Here is a 24,944-nt window from a genome sequence, read left to right as displayed (position 1 = left end):
GTTGAGAACCCTCATCCTGGAAAAAAAAGCTCTTGTAGAAAACTGCATGAAAAAGAAGAACAAACGCTTCCGCTGGCCCTGGAGGAGGAACTCTACTGCTTCCTCAGCAGGTGTAGCCTCGTCTTGCTCCACCTCTGTTCACCACCCCAACCAGTCCCGGCAGTTGACTGTCCCCTCCTGAGCCTGGTTCTGCCGGAGGTTTCTGCCCGTTTAAAGGCAGTTTTTCCTCCCCACTGTCGCCTAGTGCGTGCTCAGAGGGGATTGTTGGGGTTTTCTCTCCTCTACCTTGTTTCATTATTTACTTAACTTTTTGTTCTTACTTCATTTTACCTTGTTTCATTATTTACTTGTTAACGTTTTGTTCTTACTTCATTTTACCTTGTTTCATTATTTACTTGTTAACGTTTTGTTCTTACTTCATTTTACCTTGTTTCATTATTTACTTGTTAACATTTTGTTCTTACTTCATTTTACCTTGTTTCTTTATTTACTTGTTAACGTTTTGTTCTTACTTCATTTTACCTTGTTTCATTATTTACTTAACTTTTTGTTCTTACTTCATTTTACCTTGTTTCATTATTTACTTGTTAACGTTTTGTTCTTACTTCATTTTACCTTGTTTCATTATTTACTTCTTAACGTTTTGTTCTTACTTCATTTTACCTTGTTTTGTTATTTACTTGTTAACGTTTTGTTCTTACTTCATTTTACCTTGTTTTGTTATTTACTTGTTAACGTTTTGTTCTTACTTCATTTTACCTTGTTTCGTTATTTACTTGTTTAACTTTTTCTTTTTCAACTTATTCATAAAACAATAAACAATTGAATTTATCCTTTGAGTATTTTTCATCGAATCTTTTCATCTATAACTTTTTCAAACATTCATATCATCTTCTTCTTGAAACCTCATAAATGGTGAAGGAAAAATCCTGGAACATGGTTTGAAACACTGAAATTGTTTCAGCTGAAACCGGCAAAGTCATACATTTGTGTGTGTGTGTGTGTGTGTGTGTGTGTGTGTGTGTGTGTGTGTGTGTGTGTGTGTGTGTGTGTGTGTGTGTCACCGGTGACACGGTGTCACTGGTTAGGTCATCATGTTTAGGCTCATTCACTCGAAAAATTATTTAGGCCAAATCTTTAAAACTGTATCATTGCATACACATTTTCAATTCATTTCAATCGCACAAATGCAGAAATAATTATTTGCAGTATCTTATCTGATTTATTTTGAGAATGTCATGCCTGATCATTTGCACCCACACCACCAAAAATGGGGGCAAAAGGGAGGAGATCGCATTTAATCGGTTATAACAAGAGGTCAGAAATATAAGTGCTGCAGAAACCTCTGAATCTCAGCTATAAGCTCATGTAAACCATTTCTACAATCGCCAAACAAAGCAAAGTCACCAAACAGTTAAAAGAGCAGTTACGTCACCATGAATCTGTGGACAGGTAATATCCACACTTTCATTTATGATTTCCTGGAGTTCAATGTGTGCTTAATCCTTAATGAAACTGATGTAAACCTGCAACTACAGCAATCCAGGGAAGAAAGAAAGAAGCAATACTTCACCCATGCTTACTTTTAAATCACTCTCAACCTTTTCTGTAATGTCGCAGTCAGCAGTAGTGGTGGGGTTGGTTGGCTGCTGCAGCCTGCTTTCTGCAGCTCGGTCTTCTCTCTGCTTGCTGAATTTGTCCACTAGCCGAGTGTCACTAGCCGAGATGGACCGATCCGATATTACGTATCGGTATCAGTCCGATACTGACCCAAATTACTGGATCAGATATCGGTGAGAAATAAAAAATGTAATCGATCCATTAAATATCAAAAAAGCACCCCACAAAACTTGCCACACGGCGTAACTCGGCTCATAACCGTAGAAGTATGCATCACGTGATGGTGTATTTGTAGCCTTGCTACCAAACCAGCATTTCATCTCCGAGGAAGTTATCCCAGAGAGAAGTAAAGCAAGTGTGCAAGTTCATCTCTGAATGTCTATAAAGTGTTCCCATGTTAAGCTTAACAACAGATATATGGAGCGACTGCCTCTCTCTCTCTCTCCTGCTGCTACTTCAATCGTGAAACTGCTTAATGATCAGCTGATCGGCTTTTCTGTTGTGAGTCTGTCTCTCTTCTTTGTTTTTGGCCAACTTCTCACCAGAAAGAGGAAACCAGCAGCTGAACAACAGCAGCACTATTAAGCTTGATAAGCTGTTGTTAGAATGTATTTAATATTACTTTCTACACCAGGATCCTTTTCTACGTAGCTGACGGCTGGTAACTGTGCAGGGGCGGATCTAGCAAAGTTAAGCCAGGGGGGCCGATAGGGCATGAACAGGGAAAAGGGGGGCACAAAGACATACTTTTTCTTTCTTATTCTCATTTAAAATGTCTAGCTTTTAATAAATAATTATCTGACTCTTACACCCAAAGTTTTAATCTGATGTAAAATATAGAGAAGTCCATTACTGTATATAGTAACTGTTAAGTCTAATATACCTTTTCCTTTGGGAAGATACCATCTGTGCAGTCTGCAATTCTGTTGAAGAAAGATGTTGAATCTATTAAATTATTCTTGAAAAATAATTTATTTCTGTGCATTTTCCCCCCTGCATCAAATTAAATTTGATTACATCGATTAAGCATCATGAGGTGGAGGGTGGTTCCCTATTTTTATTTTATTTTTTGCTCGGAGTTTGCAACCCTATTAGTTAGGTTGCTTAATATTTCTGCTAAGTACTCTTTAAAATACCAGAATAGGGAGGATGGAGTAGGTTTAAGTTTATTAGATTGATCAGTGTTGCTGAACTATGAAATATTTTGGGCGCAGTGTATTTTTTACCTACAGGTATAACAGAATAGCTTTAGTGTTGTTATTTATTTAAACTTGAGTATAAACTTATACAAAATGCAGCAAGTTATTAAAAAAACGTTTGATTGATTAAAAAACACACTATATCGGATTCATATCGGTATCGGCAGATATCCAAATTTATGATATCGGTATCGGTATCAGACATAAAAAAGTGGTATCGTGCCATCTCTAATTTGTACCAATCTATTGTTCTTCATCTTCAGCTGCTTTCACACAGACAACTGAAAGCCTCAAGTCTTCATGAGTCAGGAGCCAGCAGCAATGAATAAATGGGTAACTTTTTATGGTATGTATCCATATCATCCCGAAACAACAGGAGCATTGTAATCACATCCAGATGGACTCCTGCTCTTCGACTGTGTTGTGTTGCTCTTTCTTGTGCTGCGCATGTGGTCATATTTTGCACCTGCCAAGCAGCTGAAGGAATGACAGAAGTCTCTTTGGTCAGATGATTGACTGTTGGATCTTCTGCAGGAAATAAATTACATGATGTATTGAAATACGGTAAAAAAAAAAACTAAAAAAAAACACTCACATGTGACAGAGCCAGCGCATCACTGATGAGTGAAAAAAGTCTGCTACATACTATTATGTAGCAGACTTTTTTCACTCATGAGGCTCTGATGGGCTGCTCTTGTGGCGACCTGCAGCAGGTGTTTACTGGCTTTTTCTTTTTGTTTTTAACTTTGTTTTAACTCTGTTCTTAACCGTGGTTTTAACTTTTTATGAGTTTTTTTTTGTTTTGTTTTTTGCCGAGATGGAGAACTTCTACACCTTAGTTTTATTGTTGTTGGCGATATTCACCTGGAGTCATTCACTCTCACTGACAATCACTTATACACGCGAGGAACTACTTGGATTACAGTGGTCCTGTTTGTCTATGTACGACTCTTCTAATGCTCGGACAGATGTGATTCTTGGTGAGGATTTATTTGCCCGGTCAAAGACTAATTTTGGAAAGCCCCGCCGCTTGAGAAAACGTGGAAAGAAAGGTGGCGTGCATCAGCGTGTAAGAAAACTTCGGAGGAAGAATCGTGTTCCTCTGCCTTCTATGATTCTGGCCAATGTCCAATCTCTTAGGAACAAAACGGATGAATTACAAGGAAATGTGCTTCATCTATGGGAATACAGGGAGGCTTGTCTGATGGCACTTACCGAGACATGGCTGACCGATATGGACAGTGATACTTCACTGCAAATCAGCGGCTTTAGGACCCCTGTCAGATTGGATCGGAACTGTGGAGTAACATGCAAATCTCACGGAGGAAGGGTATGTTTGTATATCAACCAGGGCTGGTGTAATAACTTTACTGTGCGGGAGCGGTTGTGTCTTCCTGACATCGAGCTCCTGTCAGTATCTGTCAGGCCTTTTTACTTACCGAGGGAATTCCCTCAAATTTTTGTCACTGTTGTTTACATTCATCCTAAAGCTGACGTTAAAGTTGCTGCCGATGCCATTTTTAAAGTGGTACACGATCTGCAGACTCTCTCACCGGATGCTCCTAATTTTATTCTTGGTGATTTTAACATTTGTAATCTTAAGAAATTACTGAACAATTTCTTTCAATATGTCACTTGTCCTACAAGGCATAACAAAACGCTGGATTTGTGTTATGGACCAATTAAGGGGGCATATAAGTCTGTGGCCGGACCTGCGCTAGGTTCTTCGGATCACAATGTTATTCTTCTCCTCCCTGCTTACATATCTGTGATTAGGAGGGAGAAGGCCTGTGTGAAGCGGACTAATGTCTGGACAAAAGACAGTTGTGTTGCCCTTCAGGGGTGTTTTGATTGCACTGATTGGTCCTTGTTTCAAGAGAGCACTTCTGATTTGGATGAACTCACTGATGTGGTGTGTAGCAAAGACTCTGTGATTCCAGTCAGAGAATTTAAGACTTTCCCTAATAACAAACCGTGGCTCTCTAAAGATATTAAGGATCTGATTCTTAAAAGGAAAATTGCTTTTAACGAGGGAGACGTTCCCACTATGAGAATATTGAGGAAGGAGGTGAGGGCTGCAATAAAGATTGCCAAGATGAGGTATAGAAATAAGATTGAGACAGAACTCAGCAGTAACAACCTCAAAGGAGCTTGGCTTGGTATGAAAACAATGGCAGGGCTACAGACGAAAGGTAAAAGTAATATTACCTTAGAGGGGTTTACCGCTGACAAACATCTAGCAGACAGTCTTAACAGTTTTTACCTTCGTTTTGAGAACTTTGACTGTTCTAGGCAGACCAGCACACTGAGGGAAAAGACTATCACTCCCCCATCAATTTGTATTGATGAGAGGGGGCTAGCTAATCTTTTTAGACACACTAAAAGCAAGAGTCTGGACCTGACAACATCTGTGGACAGGTACTGATCAGCTGAGTGGGATTTTTCACCATATCTTCTCACTTTCTTTAGAGCTACAGACAGTACCTAAGATTTGGAAACATGCTGTCATTGTTCCTGTTGCTAAGGGCAGTTCTCCTAAGGTGCTGAATGATTATAGGCCTGTGGCTCTGACTTCTTTAGTGATGAAGTCATTTGAGAAGATAATTAAGAAGATTTTAATGCATGTTGAACACCATCTTGACCCTTTCCAGTTCACCTATAGAGCAGGGAGAGGTGTGGAGGACGCTGTTGTCACACTCCTGCATCTCTTGTATAAGCATCTTGAGGCCCCCCACACCCATGCAAGATTATTATTTGCTGACTTTCATTCAATACAATTCAACCCTTCTTACTTGCTGACAGGCTTTACAATCATTTCAAGCTTGACACTAGTCTGGTCGGCTGGGTGACAGACTTTCTGACTAATAGGTCACAATGCGTGAGGGTGAATCATGTATTTTCTGATGTGCTCACCTCCTCTACTGGATCACCCCAGGGTTGCTGCCTCTCTCCCCTTCTGTCCATTCTGTACACGAATGAGTGTCGCAGCAATTTCACGAACAGACACATCCTGAAGTTTGCTGACGACACACTGATCGTCAGCCTTCTAGTGGGGGACGAGTCAGGCCATGGACAGGTTGTAGATGATTTTGTGAATTGGTGTGGTGAGTCCTTCCTTTCACTTAATGTGTCAAAAACTAAAGACATGATTACTGATTTTAGGAAGTCCTTTTATAGCTCATCACCCACTATCATTAAAACTGCTGATATTGGGATCGTTGAGAGTTATAAATATCTAGGTGTGGTACTTGACCATAAACTGTGTTTTGAATCTCATGCTGAAGCCACTACTAAAAAAGTTCAACAAAGATTGTTCTTTTTAAGGAAAATGAGATCTTTTAATGTCTCATCTGAGATGTTGTCTTTGTTTTATAGAAGTTTTATTGAATCTGTGATGTCCTTTTGTATCGCTGCCTGGTTTGGTAACCTGACGGTGAAGAATAAGAATCGGTTGGGACTTCTGGTAAAAACTGTTAGCAAAATTTCAGGGCGCTGGCAAGATGGACTTTTGGCCATTTACAATAGAAATGTGCTTAGAAAGGCTCATTCTATTATTAATTGTTTGAACCATCCACTTCACAGTGAGTTTGAGTTGTTGCCTTCCGGCCGCCGTTTTAGCGTACCTGTGAGGAAGACTAAAAGACTCCAGGTCTCTTTTATCCCCACTGCATCTTGTCTCCTCAATGGCAAATAACTGTCCTTGGACTTTCTATCACTATTATTGTCATTATTATTTTATAGTATTGTTCTGTTTATTTATATCCTGCTGCTAAACTAATTTCCCCTTGTGGGACAATAGAGAAATTGAAAAAATAAACCTTTTTTTAATCAATTGACTTAATGTAAAAAAATATATATACAATAAATAATAGAGAAAAAGCAGATACTAAAATCCACACTGTTAAAATTTCTTTTGTAAATTTATCTAGTAATATCTTACATTTCCAATTTTATTAATAAAAATAAATCCGTTTTAGTTCAGTTTTCAGTTTTATTTGTCATATCGTTAGCTTCATAGCATAAGTGCCTAAGTCATTGACTTAGTCAAATGACTTAGGCAATTATGCTATGAAGCTAACGATATGCAAGTTAGCACAGGGTCAACATTGCAATGAAATGTGTTTGACGAGCAGCAGTCACTCAGCAGCATGGTACAGTATAAGAAAATATAATAAAATAATAAAAAAAATAGAAAAATAGTAAGGAGCAAAATATTAGAGAGACGTGGTAAAAGAGAAAAGATGACTAAATATATATGTATCTATAAATATAAATATATGTACACTAGTGATTAAATAAGAAAATCTTGAAAAGAAATATGACGGGAGGGCAGATGGGATATTGCACAGGAATGAGCAGCAGAAAATCACAGTATTGCACTTTTAAATATAAATATCAATAACAATAAAGTGGAGTGACCAGTGCAGATTAAACAGAGTACTTGTGAAGCTGTAGGGTAGCTTCTGAGTGCGTCCTGTGGACTGTGTTGTGTCGGTTTAAGTGTTGTGGTTGAGGTGTCGTATGGCTTGGTGGTAAAAACTGTTTTGTAGTCTTGTAGTCCGAGCAGACAGGCTCCTGTAACGTCTGTAACGCCAGCTGATGTGCTGGGTGGCTGTGGTCCTTGATGATGCTGTGTGCTTTACGGAGGCATCGCTGAAGATAAATGTCCTGAATGGCAGGAAGCCTCGTGCCAGTGATGTGCTCTGCTGTCTTCACCACCCTCTGTAGTGATTTACGGCTGCTGGCAGAGCAGCTTTTGTACCAAACTGTGATGCAGCTGGTCAGCAAGCTCTCAATTGCACACCTGTAAAAATTTGAGGTGATGTTGGCGTTCATGCCAAACTTCCTCAGCCTCCTCAGGAAATAAAGCCGCTGGCGAGCTTTCCTGATAGCAGTGTCTGTGTGAAGGGTCCAGGAGAAGTCCTCTGTGATGTTGACTCCAAGGAACTTGAAGCTGCTGACCCTTTCGACCTTGACACCGTTGATGTGGCTGGGCTGGTGTTCTCTGACTGGTCGTTTCCGGTAGTCCACTATCATTTCTCTAGTTTTGCTGATGTTGAGAGTCAGGTTATTTTCCAGACACCACTCGTACAGTGCCATCACCTCCTCTCTATAGGCCGTCTCATCATTGCCTGTGATGAGGCTTATGATGGTTGTGTCATCCGCAAACTTGATGATGATGTTGGACTCGTGTTTAGCAACACAGTCAGGGAATATAGGAGGGGACTAAGCACACAACCCTGTGGCGTACCTGTGTTTAGGATGAGTGGTGAGGAGGTGTGCTTACCAACTTTCACCACCTGGGGCCTGTTTGTGAGGAAGTTTAGAATCCATCTGCAGATAGGTGTTTCCAGCCCAAGGTCGACGAGCTCCGCGGCAAGTTTTGAGGGGATGATGGTGTTAAATGCCGAGCTGTAGTCGATGAAGAGCATCCTTGCATATGTATTCCCTTTCTCCAGGTGAGTGAGGGTGGTGTGCGTTGCCAGGGCGATGGCATCCTCTGTGGCTCTGTTTGTCCGATAGGCAAACTGAAGAGGGTCCAGTGTGTCAGGGAGGGAGGAGCAGATGTGACCTTTGACCAGCCGCTCCAGGCACTTCATGATGACGGATGTCAGTGCAACAGGACGGTAGTCATTCAGACAGGAGACCACTGACTTTTTGGGAACGGGATGTGGATATTGTAGGCATATAAAGTAACTGATGGCTTGGTCATTGTTTCTTTTTATAAAACATTAATTCTCTTTCTTATTTTGTTGGTTTGTTATTTTTGTTGGTTAAGTGAACATGCCCAATACAGTTATAATAAAGGTCGTCAATGTCACCGTTATCTTAGAACATACACGTCAAATTTCCTTTCTTCAAACTTTCCTTCCCTAAATGTAAGTGAATTACAAAAAAAAGAAAACTTTACCAGACAAGATTAAAAATATTTGAAAACTGGACATGTAAATGATGTTTACTATTAGGTCTACACTTCACATAAGCGGAGATGTTAGAATTACTAAATTACTTAAAGAAAAAAAACTTCTATACCAGAGCAATAACTGGAAAAAACAATATACAATAACACAATACAGACCCACTATCCACTAACCTATTCAGCTGCTTCTGAATGCAAATATCTAAACAGCCAATCACATGCCAGAAAAAAAAAGGGTGATTTAAGTGACTTTGAAGGCAGCATTGCTGTTGGTGACAGATGGACTGTTTTACGTTTTTCAGACACTCCTGATCTTCTCAAATTTTCTCAGGAATTTACAGAGAACAGTCCAAACTGAAAAGCGAAATAAACATTTCCCTGGGTAAAAATGCCTTGTTGATTGCAGAAGTCAGAGGGGCGTGGCCATGCTGAAGGCAAGAGGAATTCTAAGCCAGTTTCTCAACCCAGCCCATCTGATATCAGTAACCACAACACATTCAAAGTCAATTAAAAGTCGCCTTTCTTGCCCGTTCCGATGCTCGCTTTCAACTTTGAAATGAGACCACTTGGACAACAGTAATGATAAATAATTGCAAATAGAGCACGTTTACAGAATTTAATGTCATTTTTATAGAGCACCTCTTATTTTAAGAAAAGATGGGCGAGACGATTTTTGAAACTAACTGCAAATTAAGCACACAATATTTAATATCTGTATTTTACCATTTTGATAAGACATATTTCAGTACTCCAAAACACTTTTATTAGACAGCCAACATGCTTACAAGTAGTAAATCCAGGTTAGTGGATCATAATTAAACATCACTCTGTGGCAAACGCAGAGTTCAGCAGGCCATCAAGGAAGAAGTGACGTGCATTTCTGCAGTGTAAAGATGCACAAATCATTTTCTCCTTAATCTACAGTCACACGAAGCACCAGGAAAATCTTTGGTGATGATCTCAGATGATTCTGACGCTTATCACCCAGTTCCTCGTGATGTCCTCCACACCATCAACCCTCTGTCCTCCTCACAGTTTCTTCCTCAGCTTGCCTTTCTTATGGCCACCCCTTCCAAAACCTGACTTTTTAACTTCTCCGAGCCACTTTTTGTTCTTGGAGCGGAGCTTCCTCATCCCCCCGCCCTGCAGGAACTGGTGCTTCTGCTTTTTCTTGCGCTGCTTCATGATCTGATCCTTTGTTTTCAGCTCCGAGCGTGCTTTGTGGTCACCGGAGCTCTGTACGTTTGGACCTCGTCGGCCACGGCCACGACCTGGGAGAGGCACGACACAACAAAGAGGTTGGAGGTTATAGCTCGCAAGGCTGGAAGAGGGACTTGAAGTATTTACCTTTAGAGTTGAGTTAAAACATGGTGGCTGATGGTCTATATTTAACATGTTTGTGCTATTCATTTTGATGCCTTCCTACCTCTTGCTGGCTTCCTGCCTCCTCCGCCTGTTTCTCCATCTGATCCAGATCCTGTATCATCAATCTTGTATTTTTTCTTCCACTCCTCATAACTGACATGTTGTCAAGTGATACAACATCTTCACAGTACAGCTTAATATTGTCATAGGAGTAGAGAAGAGGGTCATTGAGAGCAGCACACAGAGAAGCTTTTTGTTGGAAGGATACAAGTTCTTCCTGTTCTTCTTGTTACTGATAACCTGACCGCTGTCTGTTTTGATCTTCTTCTTCTGGTCTTCTTTTCCCGTTTCTCTCACAAAACGCTTCCTCTTACGGTCCCTAAAAAAAGAAGGGGGAAAAAAGACTTTAAATTATAGTTTGAAATGACCATTTGGTGGATACTGAGTCAAACATAGGGAAATTTGTACCATTTCATCATTTTCTTCTGCTGGTTAAGGCGATCGCCTTCATCTCCCATGAGATCAAGGACAGCTGAAGAGGCCTGCTGTTCAAAAGCACTGCCCTCTCCACCGAGACTCAACCTGTCGACGCATAACACAGGACAAAACAGCATAAAACACAAAGCCATTCACATTTTTTAAAGAAACAGATGCAACAGTTTAATGCCTCACCCTCTCTCAGAGTCAAAGTCTTTAGGTCTGTAAGGGATATAATACTCTTCATCTTTGCCTGACTGCCTCTTTTTCTTGGTCTTTGGTCGCTCTTCGCCATCTTCCTGCTGACCTCTTCTTTTACCACCTACCACTTCTGAAAACACCCCCTGGTGGAAATAGAAAGAATTACATGGTACAAAGTGACAAAGCATGATACAGAGATCCTACTATCTTCCTCTTCTAGTTTGTATACAACATCATCTACATCAAAACTGCACTTTATTTTGCTTCTTCTTCATCAGACAGCACAAACAACTTTCTCATTTTGACTCAAATATTGGTTTTGAATGAAAATGATGAAACAATCCTGGGTGTTTATTCAACTTGTGAGCAGGTTTTCTAATCCACCGTACTATTATTATTGACACTAGTACATGTTCGTGCTGCTGGCAAACTAATACACTCAAGAACATATAGCAAAGCAAAGAAGTGAAAAGTAGGTCTTGCCTACATAAATAAACATAAGACAGTTGTGAGACTTTGACATAGTAACATCTGCAGTAATATTTACACCTGTGATGACATCTCACCAGCATTAGCCTTATTTTGAAACCAAGATTGTTTACACAGAGTTTGTAATTGCAGAGAAATGCTCCATTTATTTTGGTCATTTCATTTTTGAGCAGGAAGCTCACCTTTTTTGTTATAGCCTTTAGATGAATAGAGAGTTTTCCAATTAAATACATATTCTTTAAATAATGTTCCCTCTTATAAAAAGTAGGATAATTTAAAAAAAAATTTTAAAAAATGTATTATACCTCTATTACTTAGAAAAAAACCTGTTTTTTTTCCTGTTGTCTGTTATATAACGTTAGTGATGCTCGTTTCAATTCATTTCTTAATCAGCTAAACAGGTCAGTTAAGAAACAGTCAAATATTAAGTTACATTTGAAAACGGTTTAAAAAAAAATATCTCCATTCCAAAATGTCACATGACAATCTCATTGGCTCACGGAGTTATGATGTCACTACACGATCCTTTGAAGTTTTTCCTTAAACAGGGGTGACACACAGCAGTTTTTTAGTTCGTGTCCTTGCAGCATTTGTGTTTGCAGCCTTCACGCGTTCACCACAGAAACTTTTGGAAACCTTTTCGTTGTTGTCGTGTACAACCTTCAACATGTATCCAACAAGACACCAACCAAGGCAAAAAGATTACGCCGCTTCTCCTTCCTGTCGTGGCCGGCCAATTTCCCCAAATGACCTCTTAGCCGTCCAAAGGGCATTACATGACAGTAAGAAGGAAAACTACCACCTCCAGAATAAAATTCAACAGATTGAAGAAGAGAAACTTCAACTGGAGGAGAAGTGTAGACAGATGGAAGCGCAAAATAAGAACCTGGAAGAAAGACAAAAACGCCAGCCCGACATAAATATTATTAATGAGGGTTGGGGAATCAAGTTTGGACAAGCCCGAGAGCAGATTGTCTTCCTAATTAAGGAAAACAAGCAAAAGAGCGCGGAACTAAAGGAGATGTCCAACCAGCTTAAAGACAGCAAAGCTACGGTTGAGAAGACAGAATGGGATCTCCAATATATGGACCAAATGAATCGGCTGCTCCAAACAAACTTCGATGAAGCTGTGAAAAAAAATGAAGAAATCCTCCAACAGAAGGAAGAACAGGAGAAAAAGCAAAGAGACATGGAGCACAAACTCAAAGTCACGGAGGAAAAATACAGAATGCTGAAAGAGAAGGTGGATGATACTCTGCGCCAAAACAAAGACCTTCTTCACGAGAAAAAGCAACTAGAAGGGGAAAAAGAAAAACTGGACAAACAATGCTCGCACATGCAGAAAAGGATGGAGCAAATGGCGAGAAACAACTCCGAGCTCACTAAGGGGATATTGTTGGAATACAACAACTTGAAGCGCAAACACACTGAAATGCAGGCGCAAAAGCAAGAACAAGACAACATACATGACGACCTGCAGCGTACGCTCCAAGATATCCACAGAAGAAATGAGGAGCTACAAGACATGTACAAAGAAGTACAACAAAGAAACGCAGACATGCACAAGGACAAGATAATGCAGGAGGAAACATCCAAAGAGCTCAGGGAAAAGCTTGAAGAAAAACAAGCAACGTTGGAAGAGGTGGAGAAAACGTGCAAGAAGCTTGAGAAACAAAACAAAGAAACCATCGATGAGTTGAGAACCCTCATCCTGGAAAAAAAAGCTCTTGTAGAAAACTGCATGAAAAAGAAGAACAAACGCTTCCGCTGGCCCTGGAGGAGGAACTCTACTGCTTCCTCAGCAGGTGTAGCCTCGTCTTGCTCCACCTCTGTTCACCTCCCCAACCAGTCCCGGCAGTTGACTGTCCCCTCCTGAGCCTGGTTCTGCCGGAGGTTTCTGCCCGTTTAAAGGCAGTTTTTCCTCCCCACTGTCGCCTAGTGCGTGCTCAGAGGGGATTGTTGGGGATTTCTCTCCTCTACCTTGTTTCATTATTTACTTAACTTTTTGTTCTTACTTCATTTTACCTTGTTTCATTATTTACTTAACTTTTTGTGCTTACTTCATTTTACCTTGTTTCATTATTTACTTGTTAACGTTTTGCTCTTACTTCATTTTACCTTGTTTCATTATTTACTTAACTTTTTGTTCTTACTTCATTTTACCTTGTTTCATTATTTACTTAACTTTTTGTTCTTACTTCATTTTACCTTGTTTCATTATTTACTTAACTTTTTGTGCTTACTTCATTTTACCTTGTTTCATTATTTACTTGTTAACGTTTTGCTCTTACTTCATTTTACCTTGTTTCTTTATTTACTTAACTTTTTGTGCTTACTTCATTTTACCTTGTTTCATTATTTACTTGTTGACGTTTTGTTCTTACTTCATTTTACCTTGTTTCATTATTTACTTAACTTTTTGTGCTTACTTCATTTTACCTTGTTTCATTATTTACTTGTTAACGTTTTGCTCTTACTTCATTTTACCTTGTTTCTTTATTTACTTAACTTTTTGTGCTTACTTCATTTTACCTTGTTTCATTATTTACTTGTTAACGTTTTGTGCTTACTTCATTTTACCTTGTTTCTTTATTTACTTGTTTAACTTTTTCTTTTTCAACTTATTCATAAAACAATAAACAATTGAATTTATCCTTTGAGTATTTTTCATCGAATCTTTTCATCTATAACTTTTTCAAACATTCATATCTGTCGTTTATCTTCTTCTTGAAACCTCATAAATGGTGAAGGAAAAATCCTGGAACATGGTTTGAAACACTGAAATTGTTTCAGCTGAGACCGGCAAAGTCATACGTGTGTGTGTGTGTGTGTGTGTGTGTGTGTGTGTGTGTGTGTGTGTGTGTGTGTGTGTGTGTCTCACAGGTGACACGGTGTCACTGGTTAGGTCATCATGTTTAGGCTCATTCACTCGAAAAATTATTTAGGCCAAATCTTTAAAACTGTATCATTGCATACACATTTTCAATTCATTTCAATCGCACAAATCCAGAAATAATTATTTGCAGTATCTTATCTGATTTATTTTGAGAATGTCATGCCTGATCATTTGCACCCACACCACCAAAAATGGGGGCAAAAGGGAGGAGATCGCATTTAATCGGTTATAACAAGAGGTCAGAAATATAAGTGCTGCAGAAACCTCTGAATCTCAGCTATAAGCTCATGTAAACCATTTCTACAATCGCCAAACAAAGCAAAGTCACCAAACAGTTAAAAGAGCAGTTACGTCACCATGAATCTGTGGACAGGTAATATCCACACTTTCATTTATGATTTCCTGGAGTTCAATGTGTGCTTAATCCTTAATGAAACTGATGTAAACCTGCAACTACAGCAATCCAGGGAAGAAAGAAAGAAGCAATACTTCACCCATGCTTACTTTTAAATCACTCTCATCCTTTTCGGTGATGTCACAGTCAGCAGTAGTGGTGGGGTTGGTTGGCTGCTGCAGCCTGCTTTCTGCAGCTCGGTCTTCTCTCTGCTTGCTGAATTTGTCCACTAGCCGAGTGTCTTTAGAGCGTTTGGCCCGCATCACCTCACTGGCTGGTGTCTTACTACTGGAGTTGATTTCGAAGATGGTCTATTTCAGGAGACAATTATATGTTTTTTTGCTTACTAGAACACTTTTTACCAGAAAATGCAGCGCTGCGATGTGTCTGCATTAGAGCTGGGCGATAGAACGATAACGATATGTATCGCGATGTAACTTTTTCTCGATAGAAAAATTTAACTATTGCGATAGACCTCGTCGCTCTTGTCCTCTTAAAAAAAAAAAAAAAAAAGGAACAGCCAATCCAAATTAAGTAGCGCAGAGCCGAACCAATCACAGCCGCAGCGTCACGTCACGTGACTTGTTACGTACAGCACAAGTGCCAAGCCGCACATGTGTATTTGTTTGGGAAGCAGCCAGCCACCGTACCGCCCGGGTAATGGAGGAAATGAGTGCGCCGACTAGAAAAATCAACAGAGCGTGACCGAAGGTTTCCGAAGAGAAAACAGATGATGGTTCCAATGCCGGAGAGATTGTCGAACGGAAGAGCCATAGAAGTTCCGTAGTGTGAAGGTATTTCGGCTATTTCAAGTCTGACAAAAAACAGAGTAGCGTGCACTGTAAATTGTGCCGAAAGCAAGTCTGGAAATACAATAAACTGGTGCATGCGCTACGTCCACACGTACCTGGGCATTCTTGAAAACGCAGATTTTTATATGCGTTTGCACCTTTCGTCCACACGTAAACGGCGTTTTTGGTCACTGAAAACGAAGATTTTTAAAAACTCCGGCCAGGGTGGATATTTTTGAAAACTCAGTTTTTGCATTTACGTGTGGGCGAGAAAAACGGAGAAAACGCAGCGTCAAAGATGTGCGCATTTTTTGACGTCACACTGTGCGCCACGTTATTGTTTCAGTGAAATGAATTTCTACAATACTGTTACTGTTAATTCTACTCTCTGCAGTGTTTAAATGCTTACATATACACACAGTTACTGTCCGTCCACACATACGACTCGGTTCTGCTTCTATGCCCCAGCTTTGTTTACTTTTTCCCACCGAGGCTTCTAGACTTCTGATTGGCCAACATTTCTGCACGGTTAGGAATCTAGCGCCACCTGCTGCTTTGGCATGTTCATAGCAGCGTTTTCCTTCATTTCTGCCTTTATGTGTGGACGGGATTATTTTTTAAAACGAAAACGGAAAATCTCCGTTTTCAAAAACACCCGTGTACGTGTGGACGTAGCCTCAGTCTCTGACTGGAAGCGCTAATTCGTCATTCGGCTTTTGTCAGACTAAAGTAACTGTTACAACTGTTTGAAAAGCTCAGCTATACAACAAGGAGAGATTGAGAATTTCCTTTTAGTTCTCAGTTTATTTGATATTGACAAAAGTTAGTCAGTTTTGTCTGTTCTTCTGTAAAACAAACTAAGATTTATTTTTATTATTAATATTTTGTTTCTAAGTGGAATTGACAATTTAGTCTGTTTCGTTTGTTCTATTTTGAAACTTAAACGCTTTAGCGGCTGCCTTTTGTGTAGTTTGCAATATTTGCCTTTATTTACCTGAAAAAGTCTCATGTTCCTTAAGTACATCTACCCTGTTGAACTTATTATGGGAAATAAATATTTAAATAAAAACAAGCTGCTCATTATTTCACATTTTACTTGTGAGCAACGGCACATTTAAATCTTACAAATATAGTTATTTGGCTTATATCGTGATAGATATCGTTATCGCCTGAAATGAAAAAAACATATCGTGATATGAAAAAATCTCATATCGCCCAGCTCTAGTCTGCATCAAACTCACCGCTTTGGATTTGTAGCTCTTGATGGCATCGACTATTTGAAGGCACTCCAGTTCCATTTTTTCCAGACCACACCCTGAAACAAATCAAATTGTCTTACTTAACTGCCATCAGTTCCTCACTACTCCTTTTGATTATTTTCATAACTTCTCTCTTCTTTTTATACTTTATCCTCCTTTGAACTTACCAAGTACTGGATGGACACCCATGCTGGACACATCTGTGTTTTTAACCCGTCTGATGGACTCCGGCGAGGGGTTTGGCCGCGACTTGAGGTACTGCTTGTAGGCGTTCTCTGAGACACGGAGCAGATTTTGCAGGTCCAGGGAGTTTTCGTGAGACGTGATCAGATGAGCACTTTCATCATCCAAGATGCTTTGAGGGACTCGACCAAACACACCTTCTGAATCTGGAGTACGAAAAGAAATGCAGACATTTCAATACAGTGACAGATAAAAAGAACACTAAATAAAGTTTATTAGCAACCTCAAATGTGTAGCACATCAGTTAAACAGTTCATCTATCACTTTAAGACCTGACAGGCATGCAGTGGAGTCTACCTTGTGTGTGTTCAGGTGAAGCAAACTGAACTGGTCGCCCTAGGAAGAGGTGGAGGTCGTAGACATAAGGCATTTCATCAGGACAAATCAGACTATAGGCTGTGCCACTTCGGCCCGCTCGTCCCACACGCCCTGATGGGAAAAGACAGGGGGAAAATACACGTAATGCTGGCCTAATCATTTCAAATTAAAGAGGCTCAATCACTTTGTTCCTTCTGCATACAGCTGCTCACCAACTCTGTGCAAGAAAAGTTTGGCCTTGGAGGGGAAGTTGTAATTGATGACATTATCCAGCAGGGGGATGTCTATACCACGAGCAGCAACATCAGTCACCAGAAGCACCATGGCTTTCCGATGCACAAATTTCCCAATGTTGATCTTCCTGGCAGTCTGATCAAGGGCACTGTAGATGTAGGCACACTCTAAACCTTCTGACGACAGCAGCTGGACATCAGGGGAAAAAAAGAAGTCAACTAAAGCTCTAGTTTTTAAAACAATATTTAACATTCTCACAAATTTAGGCTACACTGTTATCTTACCTCCTTTAGGTACTCCACATGGTGTTTGGTGGCAGCAAAGACCACTGTCTGTTCCTGAGGCTTCACTACGTTCCTCAGGAGGTGGAGCAGCAGAGCCGGCTTGTCATCCACACGCAGGTGGAAGAATGACAGCTGATGAAAGTTAGAAGAAATTAAAACATGCTCAAAGCCATGGAAACATCAGGTGACTGTAAGGACTTTTGCTTTGGGCTTTACATTTAAATCTTTCAACATTTCTGGGAGAAGAATACAAAATGTTTGAATAGCAAGTGTCTGAAGACAGAGCAACAAGTAGAAAGACCAAGACACTGACACAGTAGCTGATTTAACATAAGTTAGCATGTAGAGTAGATGCAATAATCCTGTACTCAGGTTGTAATAAATAATGTAAAACCTTCCATCTAATTTCTCAGATTAACCAAAAGGTAAATAAAACAAAAGCAAATTCTGCCTTTTTACCTTGATCTGATCACTGAGCTTGGAATCCACATCCAAACGAATCAGTACAGGTTCTGTCAGGCCTGAGAAAAAAGTTTGTATACACCGGTGTGAATATAATTAGGTTCATTTGCCTTTAGATGCGAAAAAATATGGAAGCTAAGTTGAATGAATATGCTTTATGATGAGAAAATAAGCCAGAAAAACTTGATCTTCAGTTCAGGTTACGCCCACTTCTCGTTGTCAGCAGTTATTTCCCATAATCCCCTGAAGTCAAAGAATATCATTCACTCTCTATGGTCTCTGGTCACATGTCCCTCTCCAGTGAGGATCCAGGTAACAACTGTAGAGGTTTGTATAGAAAATGCCAACTTGTCTCCAAGCACTCACTAACTTACCAGCTGATCAGCAGTAAAACTTGAAGAACGATACAAACTGGAAGTGGAAACCATTCACCTTCAAAGTTAAAGTTATGCCTCACCAACGTGGCTAACACATTTGAAAAAGGCACAGTTAGTGTTGCCATTTCACAGTTTCACCGCTGCTTGTGGAGTAATTGGCAAGTGTTTGCAACCTACATGTAACCAATTTAACCCTGCAAACACCAGCAACCTCTAGCACCCACCAACTGGTCAGGGAATACACATTTTGTGCTACCAACCAGTGGTTGGCAGGTGTTTACCAACTGTTCTCTAGATCTGTGTGACTGGGACTCAAATGGATATGACTTTGAATGTGATTTTTGTAGTGAAAAGGTAACAAGTGTATATCAATAGATTCTGCTAACTTTCATTTCCCAAGAAAAAAAAGATGCTAACTTTCTTTTTTTTCATGATTAACAAAAACTGAGGGAAGTGGGGCATGAAGGTGAGAAAGGCCAGACGACAGTTAAAAACAGCAGCTATGGGAAAACATTAGAAGACAGTTTATGCGTTTTCTCTAATATGCAGAAGATGTCAACTACATTCAGATGAAACAAATCAACTCGGTCTCTATCTATAATTTAGGCTGTTTACTTACATCACAGAGTTTCAATATTGTGACTTGGACTCAACTGAATTAAACCTAACAGAGTAGAAATGAAACGGTTAATCTTACCAGCTCTGGCAAACTCCACCAACAGTTTAGGCAGGGTGGCAGAAAACAGCAGAGTCTGTCTAGTGTCTGGAAGTCTGCGGATGATCTCCTGAAGCTGCTCAGCAAAGCCCATTTCAAACAACCTGATTCAGGAAAACATTTCAGAATTCAATTTGGAAAATTAGAGCAATAAATAAAAAACAAAAAAAACATGAAAAATGCAATTTCTCACCTGTCAGCCTCGTCAAACACCACATACTCCACACTGTGCAACTTCAGGTTCATCTCCATGACAACGTGCATAAGACGACCAGGGGTACCGATGATACTGAAGGGGGAGAACTGAGCTTAGCATTTCAGCATAAAAATCCATAAAATCCTATGTACCCTTTTTCTTAAGTTATCATGTGACTTTCAAAAAACTTGACCTCTGAATTCTAACCTTAAGGTCAAGATCGGTGGGATTTGATACCTATTTGCAGTAGACACAACTATGGTATCAATTTGAAACTTCTACATGTCTTTGTTATCATATTCATTAACTTAGGTCTCCACGTTGGGGGTTGGTGGGAGGTTAAATAAATAAATATATAAAAGCACTCACATGTCAGGGTTTTCATGGAGAGCAGCAAACTGATCTTCCATCCTGAAAAACAGCAGAGGCATTCACATTAACAGACGACATCAAAGAGCAACAAGAAGAACAAAGTAACAAGACAGCTAAGTAGTCACGCACCTGTCTCCACCAAGGATCAAAGCAGTCTTGAGACCGGTGAATTTTCCCAGCTGCGAGACCCCGATAGAGAAAGGAAAACAGGTAGTACATTAATGACACACCTAAAGATGTAGTTAACGGCTTTATTTCACACTTTTCACCTGCAAGACCTACATGAACGGTAATTTCCACTCACCTCTTTCGTGAACTTCATGGTCTGTAGGGCCAACTCTCTGGTGGGGGTCAGAATGAGGGCCCTGGCTCCTGTTTGGGCCTGAGGGGCCTTTAGCTTCTCAAACATGGGAATCAGGAAGGCAGCAGTCTTACCGCTGCCAGTCCGAGCCATGGCTACAACATCTTTTCCATCCAAAATTACAGGTACAGTCTGAAGTGGTGAAAAGAAGAGGGTAATAAGTCACATATTTACATCACAGTGTAACATGACACATAACCTCGAAGCAGCACCAACAAACCTTTCTTTGGATGGGAGTAGGAATTTTGTAACCCTTCTTCATGACGCCTTTAAAAACAGGGTAACTGAGACCTGAAATCAGACATCAGACAGGTCATCTAGCTTTGTTTCAGCTCAAATGGACACATCCAAGTAGGCAGATAGTGGAAAACCTACCCATGGACTGAAACCCTCCAGATTTCTTTTTCTTCTTGTTTTGAGCTCTGACCAGCTCCCTGGTGTCTGGCTCCACATCTGACAAGCACTCTGATGCTGCAGGGAAGCGCGGCAGTTTCCGCCCTGGCTGTGAGACAAATAAAGAAACACGAGCACTACTTCTTAGCAAGATGAAACCTTCAAGACGTCTAAAAAACTGATCAAAACGTTATACAGTGAAAGATTTCAATATTCCTTATACTGAGAATGAATTAATAAAAATCTTATGGTCAAGGGTTGTTGCTGTGATGTAAGAGTGGGAGACCTACATCTCTGGTGCAGCAAAACGCTAAATATCCACAGATGCCACTTTGTTATTTACAAATTTTTACCATTTCAAAACCTGCTGATCTACTATACAACCATCTCTAGGGTTTACGGAGAATGATGCAAAAAAACGAGGAAATATCCAGTGAGTGGCAGTTCTCTTGGTAAAAATGCCTTGTTAATGCCAGAGGAGAATGGCCAGACGACTTGGATCTGAAGGTAACATCAAAATTGTACCTAAATAACCACTGGGTACAGTTAATGTATGCACAAGAGCATCTCTGACAAATATTATGGACAAAAATATCTGGAGAAATTAGGGCAGTTCTAAAGGCAACATTTTCAATTAGTTTAACCTTTTTCTTATTCTAGAGACTAGTTTTTCCATTCTACTTTCAGGGTTTAGTTTAGTTTAAAACTAGAGCGGAAGGAAACAAACTGTTTTTGCAATGGTACTAACAAATAATTCAGAGTATATGAGAAGAAACTGTTTTTTCAGGGGGCATCCGGATTTGAACCGGAGACCTCTTGATCTGCAGTCAAATGCTCTACCACTGAGCTATACCCCCTCTGCCTTCTACTGGCTCAGCAAAACCATGAGTAGCTGACAGAGCTGCGGGCTCAAAACAGCGACATTAGACATCGATGAATCGCGCAGATCGACGATCAGATGATTAAGAGACTCGAGAGGACGTGTAAGAAGGTTTTAATCATTTAAAACTTACCGAATCATCGTCTTTAATTTCAACAGCCAGCTCGAAGTCTCCGTCAGAGTCGGTCTCCGGCTCTCTGTTGGCTGTGTGTCTCTTCTTCTTCGTCAGCTTCTTCTTTCTCTGAGCCATCCTGTCACTTTAGTGTCCTTTCAGCCCGCGGCAGGAAATTTGTTTTTCTCTGCAGATTTCTGAATTATCGAAATGGCATCAAGTTTTCAAAACACCCCATCAAAAGACACAGCACGCAGACATGTTGAAAACACGTGTGAGCTTCATTTTCTTCTTCTACCTCCAAGTGCAGTCGCGTGGCTTGAAACTCAACGCTGCCCCCTACTGCCAGGGAGTGTGAAACGCGTTACAAGCTACAACAATATTTCATTTACATGCAGGATTTAAAGACTGTTTCTTTTAATAAGTCTGTGACTACGTTTCTTAAATTTCTAGAATTAATTTGTTCACTCACCCTAAAAGTAAAATTGGATTTTTTTTAAAAGAAAGCACTGATATATAGTTTAAAATCTGAAAGCTTTTAAAGATTAATCTGAATGCTGGTGTGCAGATTTTGAGCTCTTTGGGTTAATCTTTATATGCCTGCACCCAAGATGTCACATTATGTTTTTTTATATATCTTGCCGGACTATTTAAATTCTGTTAAAAGCAGCACAACATTTGCCACTTGGCCTCTCACAGTGGTGGGGTAACATTCATTTCTTAATGTATTCATCTATTTTAATCAGTGTATTGTACAAATGGAATCAAACAGGAACGCTGCTTTTCATTTCTTTTTGATACGAAGCATCCTCACCCATTTGCCCTATTGTTTTAGTGTTTCTATATACATATAAAAGCTGGCACAGATGTCTCATTGCTGAGTCATAGTTTGAATCTCTACGATGTATTATTCACAGTCACAGACAGTTCCCGTATCTTGCAGCTCCAGTGTATCCAGACAAATTCACATTAAGATCACTAAGGTTGCACATTTTTGCAAATATAATCTCTCTTATCTGACTGATAAAAAAATCAAAGTAACAAAGCTGTGTTCTTTTTTTCTTTTTTCTTTTCCTTGGTGCTGGGTATAGCTTAGCCCCAGGAAACAACTAAAGAGATAAAAAATATTCTTCAAGCATGCAAAAGAGCGTTACCCAAATATGCTTTCATTCTGATGACTGTGTTTTTATATGACTCAAAAACTCGTGGAAGACAAATTCTTTCAGTTGCATAACTTTTTGTGAGTGCACAGCACATTTTGGCAGGGAAAGTCTACCCATCCACGCCACAACTGTCCTATATACAACCCTGAAATATGCTCCAAAAAAACAGTTTTAGTTGCTGGCACAAACACAGGCTTGGGGGACAGAATCTCAAAGTTTCCTTGTTAATTACTTGCAGTGCTAAATTTAGGATTATTCCTTTTAAATGCCACCTTATGAGCACATTAAGCAGAAAAAAAGTATTTTATCATTCGTTATCACACTATCATTGATGGTATTACTAAACAGAGTGCTCCCTCTACTCTTTAAATGCGCAGTGTCAAAGATATACAGAACAAATCTTTGAAATTCAAATTCAAATCTTACACAACCGGATAAATGAAGGGATCAAATATTAGGATCAAATCTGAGCTTTTTTTATTTTTTGTCTTGTGGTCTTATTTCATTTTATGCTAAAATGGTTTCACATAAGACATTTTGGCAATATTTGCCTCTGGTAGTCTCTTGTAATCCACTCATCCATGTATTGATTTTTGCACAAAATAAAATGTCCTTTGTGGTTTCATTAAAATGCAAGTCGTCGTGTTGCTCAAGAAAACAGCTGCCCAAGATATCACCTCCCCACCCCCCAACTGTCATGGTGTAGCCGTGCTGTCCGTTCACAATCACTCCCTTGTGCTTTTTCACACCTTTTTGATGAACTACTTTTTTGTTTCCCTCTCAAGGGAACTCTTTTTATTATAAGTATATCATGAATTAAAACTAACAACGCGTTTTCTGTTGGGTAGGTGTATCTCCAGCTCAGAGTGCCCCTGCTCATAAACTTCACTTGTTCACAGCCAGCCACAGTTGAATTTTTTAAATCACCCAGTGGAAATGTGTCCTTTGGATGATAACACTGACACTGACAGCCAAAAAAAAATATGTACTGTGCTGCTTGAAGTCAGTGGGCTGACGTACAGTAAATAAGTCAACACCATGGCAACAGCCTGGAGCTAATGCCATTCATATTCCCCCTCCACACACACAGACATAGCCTGACTTTGGTGGCCTGCACCCAAATCTGTTCAGGGAGCTGAGAGGGCTTACACACAGGCAATAGGTGCAGCGAGTCGCCAGGATAGGATTCCGCTTTTGTCCTTATGGGTGATTTAAGTGATAAAGCCTGGGGGGATTAAGATATGAAGCTGGCAGCAGCGGGAAAGTTGTGGTGGTTTCAACTAAGCATTCAAATAAAACCGGGATTTTGGCATCAGCATGCCTTCGGGTCAGCCTCCAAAGCTCTTGGCAGTATCTTAACTCTCAGTTTTCCTACTTTGCAGAGCCCTCCTGAATAACTCCTTCATCTCCACATCATGTGACTCTGGCAGTTTCTTTTCTGGGGTTATTTATTATTCATCAGGCAGGGCTTTTAATGTTTTTGTTGATGTGCATCTTGGGCTACAGAGGGGAAAAAAACAAAGCTACAGTAGCATGTTTTAATTTTCCAATTTGGGACGTGGCTGCAGAACAACCCATCTTTCTCTAAGTGTGATCATAAGATCTTTAAAATGCAAATGTATTTTTGGTTGTAGGAGACTTGCATAGAAGCTAAAACCTCTAAAAACTCTGCAGTGTGTGTTTTAGTGAGTGCACAAATACACTAGTCTGCCATTCAGTCTGTGAGCGAGTGAACGCTGAATGAAAGTCATTAGGGAAACAGATGTCAACATGTGTCAGGTTGGATTTTTCTAAAGATGTTTCTGTATGTGGCAGATGCTGCCTCTAAGCCTTGGAGATTGAGGGGAATGTTTAAATTAAGAGATTATTGAGCTTATGGTTCGTAAAGCTTAGCTTTTAAATGGGGGTAGAAGTGAAATATTCTTCCATATCTGTGTCGACTCAATAATTTATCACAGCACTCTTCAAAAAGCTGGCCGTGGGTTCAGTGGACCTTTTAAAAATAGTCCAAACATCCAATTAGTGTTGCAACTGATGCACTGTAGCATATCAGGCGTTCAAATCCCTGCAGCAAGCCTTCAAACACTGGTTTGATTTTTCATGCCAGACGCTGTACATCCAAGGGGCACATTAATCTCGGAAATCTGATAACAGCTCCTCAGATAGTTTTAAATGGCCGTATGGGAGGAAATATCTGCTTTGGATTTTTGTTTCATGAAAGAA

General features: G+C 39.9%; 1 protein-coding gene and 1 non-coding gene across 2 annotated transcripts; both read right to left on the bottom strand.

Annotated features, from left to right (window-relative positions):
• Window positions 1-9,495: 9,495 nt before the first annotated feature.
• ddx54 (DEAD (Asp-Glu-Ala-Asp) box polypeptide 54) lies at window positions 9,496-21,818 on the bottom strand. Its single transcript, XM_085358282.1, has 20 exons — window positions 21,580-21,818; window positions 20,549-20,675; window positions 20,394-20,464; window positions 20,117-20,305; window positions 19,942-19,991; window positions 19,810-19,851; window positions 19,438-19,533; window positions 19,227-19,348; window positions 18,150-18,211; window positions 17,691-17,822; window positions 17,385-17,595; window positions 17,152-17,283; window positions 16,779-17,000; window positions 16,594-16,667; window positions 14,672-14,872; window positions 10,777-10,925; window positions 10,573-10,686; window positions 10,373-10,483; window positions 10,166-10,257; window positions 9,496-10,010 (listed from the first exon to the last, which is right to left on the bottom strand). Exons 1-20 carry the CDS (start codon window positions 21,694-21,696, stop codon window positions 9,769-9,771), a joined length of 2,556 nt encoding a protein of 851 aa, XP_085214408.1. The 5' UTR covers window positions 21,697-21,818; the 3' UTR covers window positions 9,496-9,768.
• Window positions 21,352-21,423, bottom strand: trnac-gca (transfer RNA cysteine (anticodon GCA)). The gene has a single exon. It is a non-coding gene; the product is annotated as a tRNA-Cys (tRNA).
• Window positions 21,819-24,944: the final 3,126 nt, after the last annotated feature.

Source organism: Diplotaxodon limnothrissa, linkage group LG7, assembly GCF_057381915.1.
Source record: "Diplotaxodon limnothrissa isolate DT_005_m linkage group LG7, D_limnothrissa_male_GT1.1, whole genome shotgun sequence".
In the NCBI taxonomy this organism is placed as follows: domain Eukaryota; kingdom Metazoa; phylum Chordata; class Actinopteri; order Cichliformes; family Cichlidae; genus Diplotaxodon; species Diplotaxodon limnothrissa.
The sequence above is the reverse complement of the archived record's forward strand: the minus strand, read 5'-3'. Positions and strand labels throughout refer to the sequence as shown.

Bases quoted from the DNA above. Each gene is read 5' to 3' on its own strand.
- ddx54 (XM_085358282.1), bottom strand. From the start codon at position 21,696: ATGGCTCAGAGAAAGAAGAAGCTGACGAAGAAGAAGAGACACACAGCC. The intron at 19,852-19,941 runs GTGCGTGACTAC...GCTGTTTTTCAG, and splicing joins TTGATCCTTGGTGGAGACAG to GATGGAAGATCAGTTTGCTG. The intron at 10,926-14,671 runs GTAAGCATGGGT...TATTTCCACCAG, and splicing joins AGGATGAGAGTGATTTAAAA to GGGGTGTTTTCAGAAGTGGT.